The sequence below is a fragment of the Lontra canadensis genome, unplaced genomic scaffold (genome assembly GCF_010015895.1).
Source record: "Lontra canadensis isolate GAN:19392208 unplaced genomic scaffold, GSC_riverotter_1.0 scaffold160, whole genome shotgun sequence".
NCBI lineage: Eukaryota > Metazoa > Chordata > Mammalia > Carnivora > Mustelidae > Lontra > Lontra canadensis.
In genome coordinates, this window is record NW_022631154.1 from 1,238,130 (window position 1) to 1,258,544 (window position 20,415).

At 59.9% G+C, this 20,415-nt stretch overlaps 2 protein-coding genes across 6 annotated transcripts; one reads left to right on the forward strand and one right to left on the reverse strand.

Moving 5' to 3' along the window:
- Window positions 1–8,630, reverse strand: CLK2 (CDC like kinase 2). Of its 5 annotated transcripts, XM_032845045.1 has the most exons (13): window positions 8,336–8,630; window positions 6,594–6,763; window positions 5,685–5,913; window positions 4,920–5,007; window positions 4,505–4,571; window positions 4,211–4,327; window positions 3,253–3,419; window positions 2,432–2,526; window positions 1,778–1,907; window positions 1,584–1,666; window positions 1,364–1,443; window positions 1,074–1,164; window positions 1–538 (listed from the first exon to the last, which is right to left on the reverse strand). In XM_032845045.1, the coding sequence occupies exons 2-13, from the start codon at window positions 6,761–6,763 to the stop codon at window positions 353–355; spliced, it is 1,503 nt and encodes a 500-aa protein (XP_032700936.1). In that variant the 5' UTR covers window positions 8,336–8,630; the 3' UTR covers window positions 1–352. The 5 variants fall into 5 exon arrangements, with proteins under 5 accessions (XP_032700936.1, XP_032700935.1, XP_032700933.1 ...); XM_032845044.1 differs by lacking the exon at window positions 8,336–8,630 and having other exon boundaries at window positions 4,920–5,004; window positions 5,685–5,910; XM_032845042.1 differs by lacking the exon at window positions 8,336–8,630 and having other exon boundaries at window positions 5,685–5,910.
- A 2,183-nt stretch (window positions 8,631–10,813) lies between these two features.
- HCN3 (hyperpolarization activated cyclic nucleotide gated potassium channel 3) lies at window positions 10,814–20,296 on the forward strand. The gene is made up of 8 exons (XM_032845233.1): window positions 10,814–11,097; window positions 14,402–14,831; window positions 15,703–15,864; window positions 16,177–16,395; window positions 16,791–16,937; window positions 17,309–17,549; window positions 18,310–18,474; window positions 18,908–20,296. Exons 1-8 carry the CDS (start codon window positions 10,814–10,816, stop codon window positions 19,606–19,608), a joined length of 2,349 nt encoding a protein of 782 aa, XP_032701124.1. The 3' UTR covers window positions 19,609–20,296.
- Window positions 20,297–20,415: the final 119 nt, after the last annotated feature.

The following is a 20,415-nucleotide window of genomic DNA, read 5'->3' on the forward strand; positions in this document are numbered from 1 at the left end:
GGGGTCTGATGAAGCACGTCATTTTTATTTCACAAAGACTGTACAAAATTCCTTATAAAACATGGGAGAGGTGCCACCTGGTTACCGCCTCTTGCCCCCATCCAACGCCACTGTGCGGGGGCAGGGGAGGCCGGGAAGTGTGCGGGACGGAACAGCGTTCTGTTCAAGGCTGGGGAGAGCGCGACAGGTACAAGTCCTTCCGTATTTACACTATTTCACATATTCACAGGTATACAGGGAGCCAGGAGGAAGGGGAGGGCTCCGGCTCTGTTCTCTTGTATAAAAAAGCACCAGTGTCCTGGACTGGACACCCACTGCTGGAGGAGATGCAGGGGGGCCCAGGGCCTGATCGTCACCGACTGATATCCCGACTGGAGTCCCACAACTTGGTGTTGGGTGGTTCAGCCCGAAGGCGGGCGAAGAAAGGATGCTGAAGGGCTTCGCCCAAGGTCAACCGCTTAGCAGGTTCATACTCCAGCATGCTTTCAATCAGATCAAAGAGCTGGTGGTGTTCCTCTGCCTCTGAGGTCAGATACCGCTGGTGGTGGAGGGCAGGAAAAAGGTGAGGCACGGTGCCCTACAAGGAAGTGCTGCCTTTCCCTTCAAGGCCCTAGCATCCAACCTCCGAGGACAATGTCACGAATACTGCCTTCCCACGAGCACACCGTGACCAGCATTTCTGACGTTACTGCTCCGCATACCTTCCCACATGCACAATCACTTCCTTCATACTCCCGGAGACGGGTTCTACGGGCGTATCTCTGTCAACTTCGTGCTGCTCTCTAGCTTCTCACCAACATGCAAGCTCTTCAAAGGGAGTTTCCTTTCCTGTCTGACCTCAAGAAGCCAGGACATGGCTTTGGTCTCCGGTTGGCTCAAGAAAGACATGGCTGTCTAACCTCCTTCCCTTCACAAAACCACTCCCTCTTCTCTCTCCTATTGACCAAAGGTGTCTTCTTTCAGCTTCCCCGCTTCCTTCCTAACAACACTGCTCACAAGGGGCCATCCAGAGGCAAAGCCCCTGAGAAGGGAATGGCCTCTGGGGGGAGGCGCCACCTCATCCCGTGGCTCACCCGCAACGGTTTGCAGTTTTCTCGAACATAGCGCCCAGCTGACGTGTTCTCATCCCAGTCCAGGCGACCCCGGTAAAAATATTTCTGCTTCCTACAGAGGAAGGGAAGGTTGAGGGTTCAGGAGTTTCCTTTTGTTGTGGGATACTGCCCTTAATCCCCCATCTGAGTAGCTGGGGCGGTGGGGGGAGGGGGGAGGTTTCAAAGAAAAAAGAAAATGATGTGAAACAGAGCGATTTTGTGGAGAAAAAGGAAAAGAGTTTCAAGTCCCCCCCCCCCCCCGCAAGGTTCACCTTGTCTTTCGGATCATCCGGGAAGGAATGGGACCCAAGATCCTTTCCATCATGGCTAGATGCTCTCTGTTGTCATGGGTCTGGGAAACAGACAGAACTGAGCGTGGGACTGGGAACAGGCTGCTGAGGGCCAGCTTCCAGAACAGTAAGCGGGGTGGAGGGAGCAGACAAGACCAGGTAGGAGAACGCCAGGGGGCTACAGAAGGTGCCCCCCACTCACCTGGAACAGTGTGAAGCCAACGTAGTACTCGAAGATGATGCAGCCTATGCTCCACACGTCACAAGGCTGCGACCAGCCCAGCTCTGGGTGGGGACAGGAGGGACAAGGTATTAGGGTGATTAGGGGGCCCTCCCCGCCCCACCACCCACGCTCCCATACTTGGACAACCATGGTCCCCCACTCGCCCCGCTCACCGAGGATGACCTCCGGTGCTCGGTAATGGCGAGTGGAGACAATGGTGCTGTGGTGCTCGTGGTCAAAGGTAGCACTGCCGAAGTCCACCACCCGCACCGCCGTGCTCTTCACGCTGCGCTCATCTCGCTTCTAGGAGCACAGCAGGGAGGGGATGGACCCCAGCCACCTCGGACCAAGACTCTTACCACAATTCTCTAAAGTGCTTTCAGACCTGAAGGAAGCGCCTTGGCCTCCTGCTTGGTCCCGTACACACGGAGAACCCGCTTTACAGCCCCCCCGTGTCCCTCAGGTAATTTAGGAATGGGAGAGGATGAAGGGATGATCGTGACACGGCAGGCAAGCCCCTATGCGTCTGACTTTCTCCGAGCGGCTGGTATACAGGGTTTCTGAAAATAGGTCAAGAGAACGGAGCTTCCCTTACAGAGAAGAAAGTCTAAACCAAGGATCTTAGAAGCATCTGAACTCTACTGGAAGGTTAGCAGAAGTCCTCCTCCCAAGTTTTCCTCCAACTTAAGTCTTCTTTGACTTCTCCCTTTCACCCTACTCTGCTACTCTGGTTTCCCCGGTGCCAGACCGGGAGAGAACACGGGAGCGAGCGGAGGGGAGGAACGGGGCTATGAGAAAGAAGTGGCACGGCTGCCGGCCCCTCTCACCTTCTCTAGATTGTAGGTGAGCTCATAGTCTGAATTCACAAACAGAATATTTTCAGGCTTGAGGTCCGTATGGGTCAGCTTGTTGTCATGGAGGACTGCAGGGGAGAAGGCCAAGTCAAGGTTGGTCCAGGCGGCCAGGGCTGAGCGGCACCGGCGATCCCAAGTCTGACCAACAGGCCTAGAGCTGCTCGGCGCTCCCGGCTCCACCTCCAGGTGAGATGCCTGCTCTAAGACACCCCGCGCTCCTCAGCTAAGACACGAATGTAACCCTCAACTGACGCACACGGGTCTGCCACGCGCTGTTTCCGTCTTCTGACATCCGTGCCTGACATCCTGTGAATTCAACTCTGTAAAACTGCTTAGTCGTGAAAACCCCAGAGGAACCAGGTACTTGTCTGGATCCCCCACCGGGCCCCTTGGTCGCACTCGTCCCTGCTGCCACCTGCTCTGCTGGAAACGGAGAGCACCTCAGTGTGGACAAGCATAAACCTCTAGCGTGGGAAGTCTCTGTCTCTCTGTGCTTGCAGCCTGACTGAACACTTTCCCGAGGAAGGAAAATGAGAAAAAAAAAGACGTAATTCAATGCTTTGATTTCCAAAGCTTTCTCCCCTGGCTCCTGTTCGACTGGAGCGGGATAGGACTCCTCAGGGATGGTGAGGACACGGGTCACCGAGTCAAGTGAGGGAGCTGTCAACGCAACGGTAAGAGAAGTGCAGATAATCGGGTGGACAGGTACAGGGCTCCGCCAGTGTAAAGGGACACAGAGGAGGTCCAGCAGAGGGAGGGGCTGCCCCAAGTCCACCTCGGCCCGCCGCACTCACACTTGACGGCCTGGCACAGCTGGAAGGCCATGTGGCGCACTTGGTGGACGGGGTAGGGCAGGTAGTTGTTGTCTTTGAGGAAATCGAAGGTGCTAAGGCCCAGAAGCTCGAAAGAGATGCACATGTGGCCATGGTAGTCAAACCAGTCAAACATCTGCACACAGAGGCTGAGAAGAGAGACGGGGGAGGGGGAGGTCTGTTGAGCTCCCACGTGCCCAGCACCCCTCCGGCAAGGAGGGGCCGCAAAGCTGCTGATTCCACCCGCTTGTGTGAAAACACGCCAGCTCGCACCACCAACGAAACTCAATTCCGTGGCGGGATGGCCTTTCTGGCAGACCCAAGGAGAGAGATACTACCTGCCAAACTTCAGACCATTTTCCCGCATCGTTTTAAATAGTTAAAACGATTCCCCTGGCTGAAGAGTGGGGTTCCAGGCTCCAGCGTAGATCCTGAATTGTCAAACTGTCATTCCTAAACCCTGACCCCAGCTCCCACTCCCGAATTCATTGACCACCAGCTACCAGCGGGTCCACGTTCATACTGTCTTCTGCGTCTTTGCTTCATGCCTTATTCTACGCTTAGCTTACAGAAGTCCACGGACAGAAACGGTACGTACAAATGTCTGGGGCCTCATCAGCACAGAAAGCTCAAATGATTTTTTGATGGAAATGAGAATTCCCAGTCTCAGGGCCATTTCCAGGGCACAGCCCTACAAAGGCCATCCTGGGCTAGGCCCAAACTGCAGAGCACTCTGACTGCCCCAGAAACAAAGGGAACAGATTACGCATGTCAGACCCTCCCTTCCGGCCCTACCGTTCTACTGGTCTAAGATGATGAACAAAGAATGGATGGATGAGAAGGTCTAGGACTCCCCTGCCTGCCTAACCGAGACCGGGAAGGTACTCCGGTATAGGAGTGGGGCCTCTCAGACTCCCCACATACTCCTTTGCTTGCTTACTTCTTGTTGTCAGGGTCCTTCTCGTTGATTTTCTCCAGGACATTGATTTCAAGTCGAGCTGCTTCCTTGTACTTTTCCACATTCTTAATGATCTTCAGGGCAACTCGAGCCCCACCCCTGTAGGATGGCACAAAAGGCATTTGCTGGGTCGTCAAAAACATCCCAGATTGAATGGGACCGTCCGGGGATTAAGAAATCCTACCTCTGGCTAATCAGCAAAAAAGCCCCAGATGACCCTCACTACCTCTTTATGCCTCGAAGATACAAAGCAGGGAGGAAAGGAGCTGTAGCTACCTGCGATGGTCGACACACTGTACAACTCGGCCAAAGGTCCCCTCTCCCAAAGTGCTTACAATTTCATCTGAAATGAAAAAGAGCAGGGTCGGGGAGAGGGAGGGAGAGAAGGTGGGGAATGAGCTGAGTAGGAAGAAAAGGGGTACAGCAACCTGGGGTGAGGAGATGAAGGAAAGGGGAACAGATACAGATGGTCACAGGGGGAGAACACCCCTGCGTGATTCCCACCACCTTTAACCCAGGGGCCATGAGAGCTGGGAGTGGACAGCAGAGGTCAATTCTCAACAGCAACTCAAACCACCCAGATAAACAACACCACTGAGGAAAGGCCAGAGGCTGTGACGGGTTGGCTCGGGACGTTGGGATGGCTATGGGACCATTACAGGCTATAGGATCGTTACGATTCGGCTTGTACATCGCTCTTGTAGCCAGTCCCCGACGTGGTAGATGAGGTGGCCCTCAGCGTCGTCCTCTACACTCTTGGCTCTCCGGCTGCTGTGCTGCTGTCGGGGGGCGGGGGGGGTCGGAGCAAGCCAGGTGTCGGAGCGGGGGCCGGAGGGAGGCGGGGTGGGTGGTGGAGGGGTCACCGGTCACAGGCGCCCAGCCAGGGGGGACAGACGATGATGGGGGACAGTGGAAGGGAACACGTCAGATGCAGTAAGGCGGATTGGGGTGAGAAGAGAGAGCGGCGCAAAATCCCAGGTCCCCAAACCCAAAACGGGAACAGGGAGAGGAACCGGCAGAGCAGAGAAGTGGTGTCGTTGCCAGTGTCACCCACAGCCCCATGCTCTACACGATGCCCTTCCAGACAGGCACAGATCTCCCTTTGCCCCCACCCAAGCCCACCTACTGAGGGGGCCACAGAGCCCAGAGCTTGTGGGGAAAAAGGCTATTCACAAGCAAGGTCCCCACGGGAGAGCAGAAGCCTCTGGGACACAGGAGCCACTCTCCCACGCGGTCAGCCCAGCCTGCAAGCAGGGCACTGGGGTTCACAAATGCTCTGTGCCCATCCAGGGCCAGAGCAGGTCCAGGGCCCTCCAAGAGCTGGAGGGCTTCCAAGAGAGGAGACAGACTCAGCACCCACGCCAGCGTTCATGCCCCCACACTCGGCCAAGAACTTACCGGGGTCCTAGAGGGCGGAAGAGGAGTGGGGAGAGGAGGGGCCCGGGCCAGCACTCACCGAAGACGAGCGGCTGAAAGTCCGGCTGCGCCGCCTCCGCCGCCGGTGTTTCCTGCGGCTGCTGCGCTGGCTGCGGTAGCTGCTGTCCTCCCGGTGGTACTCGTACGAATGCCGGTAGTCGGGCTCACAGTAGGCCTCTCCCCGGTCCCGGCTGCAACCGTTGCGCCGATAGCTGCCATAGTAGCGCCGGTCGTACAGCCTCCGGTCCGACGAGCGATCGTCGTAACTGCTGGGGGACAACACACAGCCACTAGCTGCGCCAGCTCTGGCCACGGTCCTCACACGGGACAGAACTAGCCCTGCCTTGACGGGACAAGTGGCATTACCAGAAAACCTGCTCTCGGCCACTCTGAGGACCGAGGACCAGAGACGGAAGAGGAAGACCCCACAGCGCCATGTCACCCAGGCCTGCGGACAGACTCCGACAGAACTATCGCCTCTGGAGGCCTCCCCTCCGTTCCCCTACAACGAAGGGAGCAAAGAGCCATTTCTGTCCTAACATCCAATTCTGCTCCAAACTGCCCCTACCCTGCCCCTCCCACAGAACACGCTGCTGTCACTGAAACCACGCAGACCCGACTTTGTCTTTTGTTAGGTCAGTAGCTCCCTATAGACCCTCGCCTTCTGTGTGGGCCTCCTTTCCCTCGGCCCGAGACGAGCTTAGATGGCAAGTTCTTGAGGAAACTTCCCTGAATTACTCATCCTGCTGCGCTCCCACCAAACCCGCTGGATGCTTCCTCAGCCCCTACGATCTACTTCCTCTACACGAACACACACAGCACAACTGGCCGCCTCCAGTAACGGTCTTGAATATCACGTTATCCAACTGCTCAGGGTGTAACCACGAAATCTTTGTTTAATAAACGAGTGAGTGACCCTGGACCGGAGTTTCCCCTCCTGAAACCTCACCTCCGGGAACGGACATGGTAGCTGTCTTCCCGCCGGCGCCGCCGTGTCCGGTCACTGCTACTGGACCAGGAGCGGCTTCTTCGTCTCTTATGTTTTCGGCTCCGATAGTGCTCATGGTAACTGCCCCGGCTGCCTCGCTCTGAGGAATGGTACCTTCGGGGATGAGGCATCTGGAAGGGAAGGAAAAACAGAAATAGTGGGGAAAAGCTCTGCGTTTCCAGGATTCTGCTCCGAGGCCTGGCTGTTCCAGAGATGCTGAGCTGCCTTGAGCCCTTTTACTCCTTTCACAAACTACAACTTCCTCGGCCTTCCTCGTGCTCGTAACTTCTCCTGAGCGGAGTGCGGTATGGGTCGTCTGCGAATGCTGGTGGGAAACTCCAGAAGCACCCACCCCCCATCCCAACCGGCCCCTTCATCTCATTGTTGCACAGACTCTCCTCAAACGAGGCTCCAGGAAGCACTTCAGGTGTGGGCCCCAGCTCATTGGAAGGGACGCTGTGTAACTGATGGAGACGGCCAGTTTGTCCTTGGCTGGCAGCTACACTACATCTGCCCCACTCCGCGCTTCCTCACAGCTCGACACAGTAGCATCTTAGGATACATCATCGTAAAAAACGTTCTACAGTTATTAGGACCGGATCTCTGTCTTCCCAAGCAGACCACTCGGCATTCTGTGCCAGGAATGCACTTTACCAGGCTTCTGAAGACAGCGATATCCACCAAATACAAGGAAGTTCCAGGGCTTTCGGTCTGACCTCTTGAACTGCCCTCATCACTGGCCATCTCACATCACTGGCCAGCTCCCCCTTAAAGTTTGTAATACCGGGGGCCCCAGGCTGCAGTCGGCTTCCCATCTGGCTCCTCCCCTCTCGGGTTTAGGAATTACTGAATAACCGTGTTTAATTAGCATCACGCCCCCTTCCAGTTCGTTACTGGAACTGAAAGACCACGGTGCACAAGCGCTTTTTTCCTTAAAGGAAAAAACCACGGACAAATCACCCTCACAATCCAGAAGATGAGGATATGAGAACAAAATAAATTACACACACCCAGGGACGCAAGTCTTGGGGGGCCATTAGGTGTGGAAAGGCTTAATGACTCCAACATCTGGCTTTCATTCCGGGCGCTACTGCCCGACCTAACACCGAGGAGGGGGACACCGGATCCGGCGCGGGTCTAACTAGGCCTGCAGCGAAGGTGCGGGCGCAGGGCTCCCCAGGTACTCCCACCTGGCGGGGCGCAGCCTCGTAACCGTCTCGCCGCACAACACACCGCGCCGAAGTTCCTCACAGCCGCCCCCCACCCCGAGGCGGCTGCACATGACCCTTCTCAACTCCACGCCTCCCCCCACCCTCCTTTCCCACTCGGAAAACCCAGGACCGACTTCTCGAGTCCAACTCTGCCTGCGCTCCCAGGACGCCGGCGGCGTCCCCCGCGCCCCCAGCCTGGGTCCAACTTTGGGGCTGCGCTCCCTTCCGTCTCTGGAGCCCCTCCCATCCCCGCCCCGTCGCCCCCTCCGACTCCGGCCCCTCCCGGGCTCCCACAGGGCCTCCCGGGTCCACTCGGGGCAGGCCGGTCTTGCTCCTCACCTCCCCTCTCCTCACCTCCGCCGCCTCGCAGGGCTCTCCCCGCCTCCTCTCCCCGCGCCCCGCGGCCGGGCCCCCAACCCCACTCTGCCCCCGCCCGCTCCGCGGTCGCCATCTTCCCGCGCGGCCCCGCGGCCCGCAGGCCCGCGCGCTCACCGTTCTGGCGGCGAGGCCCGTGCGCTTGTCCCACAGGAAGTCCGTGATGGCGGCGGCACTGCGGCCGGAGTCCCGGCACCCCCGCGGCGACGAAGTGCGGCTCCACCCCCCCGACCCGAGACCCGGGGACCTCCCGCCTCGTTCCCGGGCTCCGCTCCAGTCCCGCCCGCCCCGGCTCCGTCCCCGCCCCCAGGGTCCGCTCGGCGCCGCTCGCACCGCCCCCGCCCGGGGCCCGATCCCAGCTCGGTCTCCCGCTCTGGCCTCTCCGATCCGCCGCCGCCACCGCGAGCGCGCACGCACGCACGCACGCACGCACGCACGCACGCACGCACGCACCACCTCCCAGCGACCCCGGGCCCCGCCCCCAGGGCGGCGCGCACGCCGCCGCGTCCTCGCGTAGCTGGCGGGCGCGGCCGTGGGAGCGCGGGGGCGGGGCGCGGGGGCGGGGCGCGGGGGCGGGGCGCGGGGGCGGGGCGCGGGGGCGGGGCGCGGGAGATCCTGCGGGCTGGCGGCCCTGGGGCCTGGCTGCCCTCTCGGTCCTGGGTGCGTGCCCTGGTCGGGACCCTGTGCGGCTGACTCCGCGCGCTGTGCGGGCTGGAGAGGAACCCGGACGTTGTGGTGTAGGGGGCGCCGGCGCTCCGCACACTTTTTGAGGCTTGGTGTGAGGTCTGACTCTCCCGCCGAGTCTGCAGATACCCAGTCCTCAGAGCCGTCGGGCCACCTAACCGCAGCACAGGGGCTCCCCGCTTTTGCCCTGGACAAGCGGTATGCCCGTGAGGGTCGGGGTGCAGCCGTGGAGGAGAGGATGAGAGACGGAGGGACAGAGAAGCAGGTGCTGGGAGGGGAAGTCCCGCGACCGCTCTTAGCCCCCAACTCACAGGTCGCACACGAGGGTACGCGAGTGGTTAACCAGCTGAACTGAAAAAGGAAAAAAAGGAAAGAGAAGGAGACCTTGACACAAACTGGACGCAGAAACAGTCCCAAAGGGAAAAGAAAGCCTAGCTCGCGGGGCGCCTGGGGGGCCCCGTCGTTGGGCGTCTGCCTGCGGCTCAGGTCGTGATCCCAGGGTCCTGTGATCGAGCCCCGCATCCGGCTCCCTGCTCGGCCGGGAGCCTGCTTCCCCCTCTCCCACTCCCCCTGCTTGTGCTCCCTTTCTCGCTGTGTCTCTGTCAAATGAATGAATAAAATCTTACAAAAGAAAGCGGGCATAGCTCGAGTATGACTACGTGAAAGTCGGGACTTATCGGATGGGACAGGGATGGGGGATAGTCAGATGGCGATGAGATGAGTTAGCCAGAAGTGGTTTAGGGAAGGTTCCCGAAAATAAGAGAGGAGGCGTAATGAGGGGGCTGACGGGACGACTGGAGGGTCCCTTCCTCTTCCGCTAACACCCTCCCAGACCGTCCGTGTGCGCAGCAGGCACTGACTGCGTGTCCTGCAGGTGTCCGGCAGGTCTGGCGTTGTGCCGGGCGCAAGACCCCTGTTCTTCAGAGCCCTCGGGTGCAATGGGAGAGAAACCCTCGTGGCCACCGCCTTCGGGCATACTGTAGGAAGCCTAGACCAGACCCCGGCTGGGGAAAGGAGACTTGGCAACGTGTTTCTGGGTTTCCTAGAGGAGCTGCCCTGGGAGCCAGCCGTCAGGAGGAGCTGGACAGGAATGCCCCCGCAGAAGAGTATTTGCAGAGGGCTGGGGGCAAGGCAGAGCACAGCATTTCAGCAGGACCAGAGGCCCGGCTTCCCAGGGCGGCCACCAAAGCGGGGGGAGGAATTCGAGATGTTTAGGAGCTTCTAGCTCTTGTGTCTGTATGCGGGCATGGGCGAGACGGGCTTTGTGTCTGGGACCCGGGTATTCATCTTTGTGTCCTCAGCGTCCACTCCGTGACCGGTAGGGTCACTCTTGGTGAAGGCTGGCGCGACGACCTCGGAAATGAAACACTAGGGAGAGGGGGATGGAGGAGACGGAAAGAAAGGAATATGCCTGGGAGAGTGCTGAGAAAGAAGGTGAAATGCCCGAAGTCCGTGAGTAAGAGCGGCCATTCCCGCCTCTTCCACTGGTCCTCAATTCCTCGCCCGGGGACCTTCAACTACCTTCCGGTTTTCCCGCCACTCGGGCGACTCCGCCTCCCTGGCGCTTATTGGCTAAAACCCCACCGACGCTAGGCCACGCCCCCTCCGTGACTTTGGCGTGCGTTTCCCCGCCTCCTCCTCTTCCTGCGCTTAGAGCTGCACCCCCACCAGCCAGGCCACGCCCACGCCGGAGTCTTCCCTGGAGGCGGGCTTCGTTGGCCCCGCTCCCTCCGGAGGCGGCTCCCGCCAGGGGGCGCCGCGCAACCTGTCTGCAGCCCGCGGGCGAGTCTGGCGCACACACCCCCTCCGCCCCGCGCGCCGGCAGCTCCGAGCCCGCACTCCGGGAGGGGCCGGGGTCCGGGATGGCCGCGGCCGGGTCTACGAGTCCAAGCCTGTAAACCAACGGGCATCATGGAGGCAGAGCAGCGGCCGACGACGGGGGCCGAGGAACGGGCGACCCCTGCGCTGGAGGCGGCGCCTTCTGCTGCCCCCGCGCCTGCGGCCGCGGCCTCGGGACCGCTCTCCGGGCCCGCATCGGGGCCCGAGCCCAAGCGGAGGCAGCTCGGGACGCTGCTCCAGCCCACGGTCAACAAGTTCTCCCTTCGCGTGTTTGGCAGCCACAAAGCAGTGGAAATCGAGCAGGAGAGGGTCAAGTCAGCGGGGGCCTGGATCATCCACCCCTACAGCGACTTCCGGTACTGGGGGCCCGGCAAGGAGGGCGGGGGACACAGATCCCACCCCCAGGGGCCGCGACACGGGGGCAGGGTCCGCCCCTCTTCCACGGACACTCCATTTCCGGCCCAGGGGTCCTGGGGTGGGATGACAGAGTCACTTTCCCCGATCTAGCCTGGGAATTCTTGGGCGAGGGATTCCCAGTCGGAGGCCCTCGGTGCCCTGACACCAGAGCAGACACCGGGGAACCCGGCACTCCCCCTGGACCACAGGATCTACGGGAGTTAGGGACCACTGCCTCCTGCAGTCCTGTCTGCTGGGGATCTGGGAAATTATGTCATGTTCCACGGCTCGGGGTCAGCCCGAGGGAGAAGCCGAGCTCCCATATCTCCCACCTCGCCCTTGCACCCCCAGCACCCGCACAGGTCAGCAGGACAGGCTACCCCGAGGATGGGGGGTCGGGGGGGGGGGCAGCAGCCGTTCTTGTCGCTGTCCCTGGTGCTGAAGCCGGGATGCCGCGGGGCAGGGCCGGGACTCCGAGCGATGGAGGCAGCAGCGTTGGGGCACCGCCGCCCTCCCAGGTGACTATCAGAGAGACGTAGGGACGGACGGTGGAGGTGGGGCTATTTCATAGTCCCCAACAGGCTGTACCTCTACATCAAGGTCGCTAGGGGAGGAGAGCAGTCCTGTCCTTGGGGGAAATGAAGGACAGCTTTTGGAGGAGGCAAGGATGTGTCCAAAGCACATAAGGTGGGGAGCAGAATGAGCAGGAAGGGTGAGGCGTGAATCAGGAGCCTGGGAACACAGTAGGAGACCTGGACAGCACTTCGAGTCCACAACCACACACTCTCCCTAAATGCTCCTCTTTCTCCCATTGTTCCTTCCTCTCCCCTCTTGACTGCCTTATTCCCACATCACCGGGGCACCTGTTCTAGCCTCCGGTGGTCTCCCTCCCCTCCTCCAGGTCACCCTCAGATGTAACCCCAGAAGCCATGTACCCCCTTATTATCATGCTTCTTCCCTGTCCTCTCTCCTGCATCACCCGCTAGGCTTGTGACTGCCTGTGAGTCAGGCTGTGAAGATTCTCCACGGCTGGGCGAGCCCTCCTCTCCTCTCCTCCCCAAGCTCACAGTACAGGATTTCTCCAGTGGCCCAGGGGGTGGAGGAAGAGGGGCTCAAGGATTTGTTGTTGATGGAAAGCACACATTCTGAGGGGCTTCCTGGAGGCCTGCATTTCGGAGCCCCCGTGTTTCTTTCGGAAGCTGAAAAGATTGATTTTGTAGTCAGACTCGGAAGGCGCTGGGCCCGGGTTTGATGCTGTGATTAGGTGTGTCCTGGAATTAAAACCACCATAGCTGGGGTGCCTGGGTGGCCCCCAGTTAAGCGTCCAACTCTTGGTTTCGGCTCAGGTCATGATCTGAGTCGTGAGATCGAGCTCCACATCAGGCTCCTTAAGCACTCAGTCTGCTTAACACTCTCTCTTCCTCTCCCTCTACCCCTCCCCCTGCCTCTCTCTTCCTCAAATACGTAAATAGATCTTTAAAAATGGAAATAAAACCACCATAGCTAATGGGGGCCCTAGAAGGTCCAGTGATCTCTGAATGAAGGCTTCACCTAGCTTCCTCCTGACCTCTTCTTTCCACAATTCCACCACAGCTGTGTGGCCCTCTCCTGCCAGTGCCCTTGCCTAGGCTCAGCCAGAGCGCCAGCAGGCACGGAAGGATTAGGGAAGGAAAGGAGTGCAGAGCTTTAAGCTTTGCTGCCTCGGGATCTCCTATGGAGCCTCTCTGGGTGCAACCCTGTCTGAAGGGCTGTGGGGTGGGGTGGACCATCCCTAAAAAGCTCAGTTCAGAGGGGAAGCAGAACAGAGCACCCCACCCAGGAACATAGGCGAGCAGGTCCCAACAGAGAACCAGGAATCATGGGTCCAGCTGTGTTGGGAAGGAGGGTTGGGGCAGGGAGGGCGTGAAGTCCTACACCAGGAATGGGCAGAGAGCTGGAGATGGAAGAAGCAGCAACCTCTTCAGAAATCTGGGAACAAAAGGTGGGTGAGTCACAAAATCAGCTAGTGCTTGTACAGCACTGTCTTATCCATTGTCTCAGGGGGTATTTTTTCGACAACACTGTGGGGTTAGCACGGGGTACTTTATCTTTTTTTTTTTTTTAAAGATTTTATTTATTTATTTGACAGACAGAGATCACAAGTAGGCAGAGCAGCAGGCAGAGAGAGAGAGGAGGAAGCAGGCTCCCTGCCGAGCAGAGAGCCCGATGCGGGGCTTGACCCCAGGACCCTGAGATCACGACCTGAGCCGAAGGCAGAGGCTTAACCCACTGAGCCACCCAGGCGCCCCTACTTTATCTTTTTTTAACTTTAAAAATATTTAACGATAGTGACATAAAGCACGTACATGGTAAGACATTACGTATATGTTATACATATTAGAGAGATACGTGTGTGTGTAGTGGGATATATACAGTAGAGATACCTTTCCAGTAGGTACAGATACAGTGGACATCTACATAGCGGTACAGTGTATTCTATTGCATATATACTCAAAATACGTGTGTGTGCACGCACATATACACACACACGTACATACACACATGTATATATAACCACAAAACACACCCGCGTGTAATAGCCGCCCAACAAGGAGAGACTACCTTGCCCATACCCAGAAGCTCCCTTACTGCTCTCACAACCCCTGCCCTAACCTATTATTCTAATTTCTGTGACACCCATGTCCTTACTTTTTTTTTTTTTAATAGTTTCACCACTTTTCTGTGAATCTCTAAATAATGCAGTTTAGTCTTACCTGTGTTTGACGTTTGTGCAGGTGGGACCCCCCAGCATGTATCATTTTGTTTTCTCTTTCGCTGAGCGCTAGAGCAGTGCGGTGCACTGGTGCTGTGGGCTGTGGCTGTGGGTCCTCCCAGGGCAAGAGTATATCACTGTCTATGACTCCACGCTGTTTAGTCTGGTTATCCACATTTTTGTACCGATGAACGTTTCGGATTAATTCCAGATTTCATGCTGCTGCAGACATCCCCATGTGTCTCTCCTGGACCACATGCTTCCCTGGAGTGTCAGTTACTTAGAATGGAACCGCTGGGTTGCAGGGAATGCAAATGTGTAAGGTTATTAGATAATACCAAACTGTTTTCCCAGATGGTGGTTCCACCTTCCGCCGCCCCCCCCCCCCCCCCCCCCCCCCCCCGGCTGTGAAGGGTCATCACGTTCCCCAGCCGTGGCCGCGCCGGCCTCCCTGCTGTCTGTCTGTCTGGGGCCACCTCGCGGTCTCACTCCCCGTCCCGCCCCCACCTTAGGTTTTACTGGGACTTGACCATGCTCCTGCTGATGGTGGGGAACCTCATTGTGCTGCCTGTGGGCATCACCTTCTTCAAGGAGGAGAACTCCCCGCCTTGGATCGTCTTCAACGTCCTCTCGGACACCTTCTTCCTGCTCGACCTGGTGCTCAACTTCCGCACGGGCATCGTGGTTGAGGAGGGCGCTGAAATCCTGCTGGCCCCGCGGGCCATCCGGTCGCGCTACCTGCGCACCTGGTTCCTGGTCGACCTCATCTCGTCCATCCCGGTGGACTACATCTTCCTGGTGGTGGAGCTGGAGCCGCGACTGGACGCCGAGGTCTACAAGACGGCGCGCGCCCTGCGCATCGTTCGCTTCACCAAGATCCTCAGCCTGCTGCGGCTGCTCCGCCTCTCCCGACTCATCCGCTACATCCACCAGTGGGAGGAGGTGGGGCGGGGAGGTGGGCAGGGGGGGCTCGCGTACTCCACCGGGACAGCGCTATGGGTGGGGCTCCCGGTGACTTCATGCGGGGAGGCGGCTGGGCGGGCTCTCTCCAGATGGTGGGGCAGACGCGGGGCACAAGGAGGGTTTGGGGGAGGGTGGAGGCGGGGGTGGGTCCCCCCACGCCCCTGAGTGGAGGAGGGTGGAGCACAGCTGCGGAGGAAGGCCTGCGGGTTAGCTGGCCCCTGGCAGGGCAGGAGGAACTGGGAGAGGAGCAGGCCGCGGAAGGGCCTGGAGTTGCAGCTTCAAGGGGGCAGTTCGGAGGCTCCGAGAGTGGGCCCTGCAATCTCATTGCCTGCGATCCTAACCCCGTTTGACTATTTACTATAGGAGACTCGGTTTCCTCTTCTATAAAATGAAGATGTTAAATAGACTTACGTATGAGAAGGTTGAAAGGATTAAAGGCAGTAATGCTGGTAAAGCTCCTGGCACAGTGCCTGGAGCCCAGCAAGTTCTCCACTAGTGTTCTGGGAGGTGGGGAAGGGGGCTGTCAGCGTGGACGCCTGCATGCACGCCTTGGGTGCATTGCACTGAGAAACACCCTCTTGCTCTCTCCCAGAGGGCACAGCCCGGGCAGATTGTGCAGTAGAGTTTTTTGAGTTTCTGCTGTGACACTGATTCTGGGCACGGGGCTGGCACCGATTTCCCATATCCCTAAGATGCTCGTAACACAGCTGACTTCCGTTGGGCTGCGGGGCTCTCTAGGCATGAATAACAGTCGCACTTAAGGAAACCCGTGGGGGCTGGGGCTAGGCAGAAGAGGAGGACCAGCGGGGCGGGGGGCCTGCCCACAGCCGCCGCTGCTCCGACTCCTCAGATCTTTCACATGACCTATGACCTGGCCAGCGCCGTGGTGCGAATCGGCAACCTCATTGGAATGATGCTGCTGCTGTGCCACTGGGACGGCTGTCTGCAGTTCCTGGTCCCCATGCTGCAGGACTTCCCTCCCGACTGCTGGGTCGCCATCAACCACATGGTGGTGAGAACTCCCCACAGCTCTGTCGCTTGTGGGCCTTCTCGGGGCTCTTCTGCCCAAACACCAGGGTCAGGAGGCGGGAGACGATAGGGTAAGGAGGTGGGGAGGTGAGGAGGGGGGGTTTACCTAGAGGAGGTGATTTCGTGTTGTGGGGCGCAGCCATGGAGGGCTCCCCCTGCTGCGGAGAGGCCGCGTCTGCCCCGGAAGCCCCCAGAACCAAGTGTGGAGCAGAGGGGGGCAGGCGGAAGGACCGAAGGATGGGGGGTGCAGGAGGAGAATGAGGTGCCTAGCTGGGTGACACGCTCTGCCCTCCAGAACCACTCGTGGGGGCGCCAGTATTCCCACGCCCTGTTCAAGGCCATGAGCCACATGCTGTGCATCGGGTACGGGCAGCAGGCGCCTGTGGGCACGCCCGACGTCTGGCTCACCATGCTCAGCATGATCGTGGGCGCCACATGCTACGCCATGTTCATTGGCCACGCCACAGCGCTCATCCAGTCCCTGGACTCTTCCCGACGTCAGTACCAGGAGAAGGTCAGCAGGGGCGGGAGAAGGAAGGGGTGGGCATGGCAGCTCGGCAGAGGTGGGACAGCCCCGCCTGAGGCTGATTCTGACACATGCCCCTGTTGGGTCTCCATGTCCCTTCCCTGCCTTGTGTCCCTTTGTGCCATGCCCCTGTGTGTAACTGTTTCCTTGTTTGGACCTATGTCCCTGTCCTTGGACTTTTCTCTGCCCACGTCTGGGTTTTCCTGGGACTGTGCCGTGTGTCTTCCCCATGACCCGCTGTCTGCCCTCGTGTCTCTGTGTTTCACCCCTTCGGATCTGCCCGGTGCCTGTGGTCGTCCTTCCACGTGCCCCTCCCCGCCCCGTGGCCTGCCCTGCACCTGGCTCTGTGTCCGCCGCGCACGGGCCTCTGGCTGGCTCTCCAGTACAAGCAGGTGGAGCAGTACATGTCCTTCCACAAGCTGCCGGCCGACACCCGGCAGCGCATCCACGAGTACTACGAGCACCGATACCAGGGAAAGATGTTCGACGAGGAGAGCATCCTGGGGGAGCTGAGCGAGCCACTTCGGGAGGTGGGGCGGGGCCTGTGGGGCGCCCTCCGTGCTAGGGGCTGCTGGTCCATAGGCGCAGCTGCAGGGAGCGGGGCCTGCGGAGGACCGCATCAGAAGCCAGGACTGTGGGGGGCTTATGGGGACTAGGGTCTTTCTGGAAGGTCCTATGGGGAGGGGCCGCAGGGATCTCTGTTTTCGGGGGACAGTCCTGCAGGGGCTTATGGGAGAGCTTTGAAGGCAGGAGCTTAGGGCTTGTCCCAGGCTGACTACAGCATCCCCGTCCTTTGGCAGACCATGGCCCCTGGGGTGGGGCCTCTGGGAACGCATGAGCTCAAGGGGGGCACCTCGGGGCAGGGGGCACCACCAGCTTGACAGGCATCTCCCCTGTCCAGGAGATCATCAACTTCACGTGCCGGGGCCTGGTGGCCCACATGCCACTGTTCGCCCACGCTGACCCCAGCTTCGTCACGGCCGTGCTCACCAAGCTGCGCTTTGAGGTCTTCCAGCCGGGGGACCTCGTGGTGCGTGAGGGCTCCGTGGGCAGGAAGATGTACTTCATCCAGCATGGGCTGCTCAGTGTGCTGGCGCGCGGCGCTCGGGACACCCGCCTCACTGACGGATCCTACTTTGGGGGTCAGCAGGCCTCGGGGAGGATGGGGGGACTGGAGCAGAAGCCAGAGGGCGATTGCTCCCCTAGATCAGGGTCCCTGCCTGGCTGTGTGCAGAACCCCCAGGCCCGCTTACCCAGAGTCTCGGGGCCTGGGGCTCTGCGGCTCTAACTTGCCTCCTAAGGGAGTCTGGTGCGTGGCCAACTTCACGATTTCTGGGCCAGCGGGCTTGTAGAACCCCAAAGCAGTGAAACCCAAGGACCCTAGGAGATGGAGGAAAGACAGGAAAAGAGCCCTGCTGGTCCAGGGGCTTGGGTTCGGGAGCTCCCGGGGGGTATGCCCCCACGGCAGCATACAAGGGTCAGGCCAGGGCCCTGGGGGCCGTTCCACCAGATGCTGCCCAGGGCCGCTTGAGCCTCTGCCCTGTCTTGGACCCCAAACCACCTGCTGCCCTCTGGCCCCCATCGTGTTGCCCTTTGCCCTTGGGCACTGCTTTCCTCGGTTGCCCTTGGACTTCATCCGCTGCCCCTGGCCTGCCCCTTGGGCCAGAGCAGGGGAGTGGGTATGAATTAAATGGAGCGGGATAACCAGGCGCGTGGGGGCCGGGAAGACCCACCGTTAGTCAGCTTCAGTCTGGAGAGAGTGCGAGGGATTGTTAACGGCGCTTGCGGAGAAAGACAACACTTGGGGTTTTTAAGGGACCCTGGTGTGGGTGGGGAGGAGCCTGAGGAGCGCGAGGGAATCTGGGGCCGGTGGTTCTGAGGGCCTTCTCCCACTTCGGACAGAGATCTGTCTGCTGACGCGCGGCCGACGCACAGCCAGCGTCCGGGCAGACACCTACTGCCGCCTCTACTCGCTCAGCGTGGACCATTTCAACGCGGTGCTGGAGGAGTTCCCCATGATGCGGCGGGCCTTCGAGACCGTGGCCATGGATCGGCTGCGCCGCATCGGTGAGACTGGTCTGCCTGCCCCCGGGGTCCTGGCTGTACCCCCGCCCCACCCCATAGCAAGGCACCCCTGCCTCCCACGGCCCGGGCTCTAGGGCATCAGCGTCACACCCCAGCCCACCCTGTTCTCAGCAGATGCCCCCACAAGACCTTCAACACCGTGTCTTACTGTCCTTGTCACTCAGTGTCTCCTGCCCCTGGAGATACGGCCCCGAGTCCCCATGCGGAGAGTCCTCCTTCCCCGAGTACCTGTCCCTGAACCACACCATCTCTGATATGTACTCTTGTACTCTGGGCCCTGACCCTCTTTCTCCATCCCTGCCCCCACCCTGCTGCCCTCCTCTGCCTCCGTCTTGTTCTCCTCCTGCTCTCCGGTACCCAACCTTCCCCTTGGACTCCTTCCCTCTCCTCCTTCTCCCTCTGGGACCCCGTCTAGGCAAGAAGAACTCCGTGCTGCAGCGGAAGCGTTCTGAGCCCAGTCCAGGGAGCAGCGGGGGTACCATGGAGCAGCACTTGGTGCAACACGACAGGGACATGGCCCGGGGTGTTCGGGGCCTAGCCCCAGGCACAGGAGCCCGGCTCAGCGGGAAGCCGGTGCTGTGGGAGCCACTGGTGCACGCACCCCTGCAGGCAGCCGCAGTGACCTCCAGTGTGGCCATCGCCCTGACTCACCAGCGGGGCCCTCTGCCCCTCTCCCCTGACTCTCCAGCCGCCCTCCTTGCTCGCTCTGCTCGACGCTCTGCAGGCTCCCCAGCCTCCCCACTAGTGCCTGTCCGAGGTGGCCCTCTGCTGGCCCGGGGTCCGTGGGCCTCTACCTCCCGCCTGCCTGTCCCACCTGCCCGAACCCTCCATGCTAGCCTGTCCCGGGCCGGACGCTCCCAGGTGTCCTTGCTGGGTCCCCCCCCAGGAGGAGGTGGACGGCGACTAGGACTTCGGGGCCGCCCACTCTCAGCCTCCCAACCCTCTCTGCCTCAACGGGCAGCCGGGGACGGCTCTCCTGGGCGCAAAGGCTCAGGAAGTGAACGCCTGTCCTCCTCAGGGCTCCTGGCCAAGCTTCCAGGGACAGCCCAGCCCCCCAGGCCATCAGTGCCTGAGCCAGCTGCCCCTCGGGGCCCCCAGCTCTCTGCCAACATGTGAAACCCCTGAATGAGGTCTTGGGGGCAGCGGTGTATACCCAAGGGCAGACGCCTCTTGGGGAAGGCCAAGGAGACCTAAAATGTGGCCCTGTGGAAATATCTCCCTTTGCTACCAAGAAGATGGTCTCTGTCCTCAGCTCAGGCCCCCTGCAGCCTGTCTGAGGTCCTCCTAACCCATTCACCCACTCATCAAGTGTACTGAGCGTCCGCCATGCTCAAGAATTGGTCTTCACTGCCAAGTACAATGACTCCAAGGCCTCTGAGGAGGGTGTTCCCTGGGCATGGTCCTGCCGGTGCAGGCTCAGGCCCAGGCCCCCAACTCACCAAGCACAACTCCTTGCCACCACCATCACTGCCAAGCAACTCAAGTCTCTGTTTCCCGCCAGTGACCCTGCAGGTGCTGTCGGCTGCGTTTGTCCTCTGTGTCCCCATCACAGCTGGGCACTGTCAACCCCCTGTGCCTCTGCTACTGTCAACAGATGTCTTGGCTCCCCAGTCTGGGCCTCTGCCTTCACTGCCAAGTGCGGGCCCTCCCCCTCATTACCACCCAAGGGGGAACACTCTCCTGTCAAGTCCCTTGCATTATCTGCCCCCAGGCTAGAACTATCTTTTTGTAGACGGGGTGTGGGGGGCCTCCTCCCTGTGCCCCTGTCCCGCTGGGGTCCCCCTTGAGGCTAAGGGATGGTTGGCACCTCCCTCATTAATGTGCTGGCCTGGATCCCCCCCAGGCAGGGGGCAAGTGGCTAAAATCCTCAGATGTCATTTTTTCTTTCCTTCCTCCCTCCTTTCCTTTCTTGTTTATTATTAT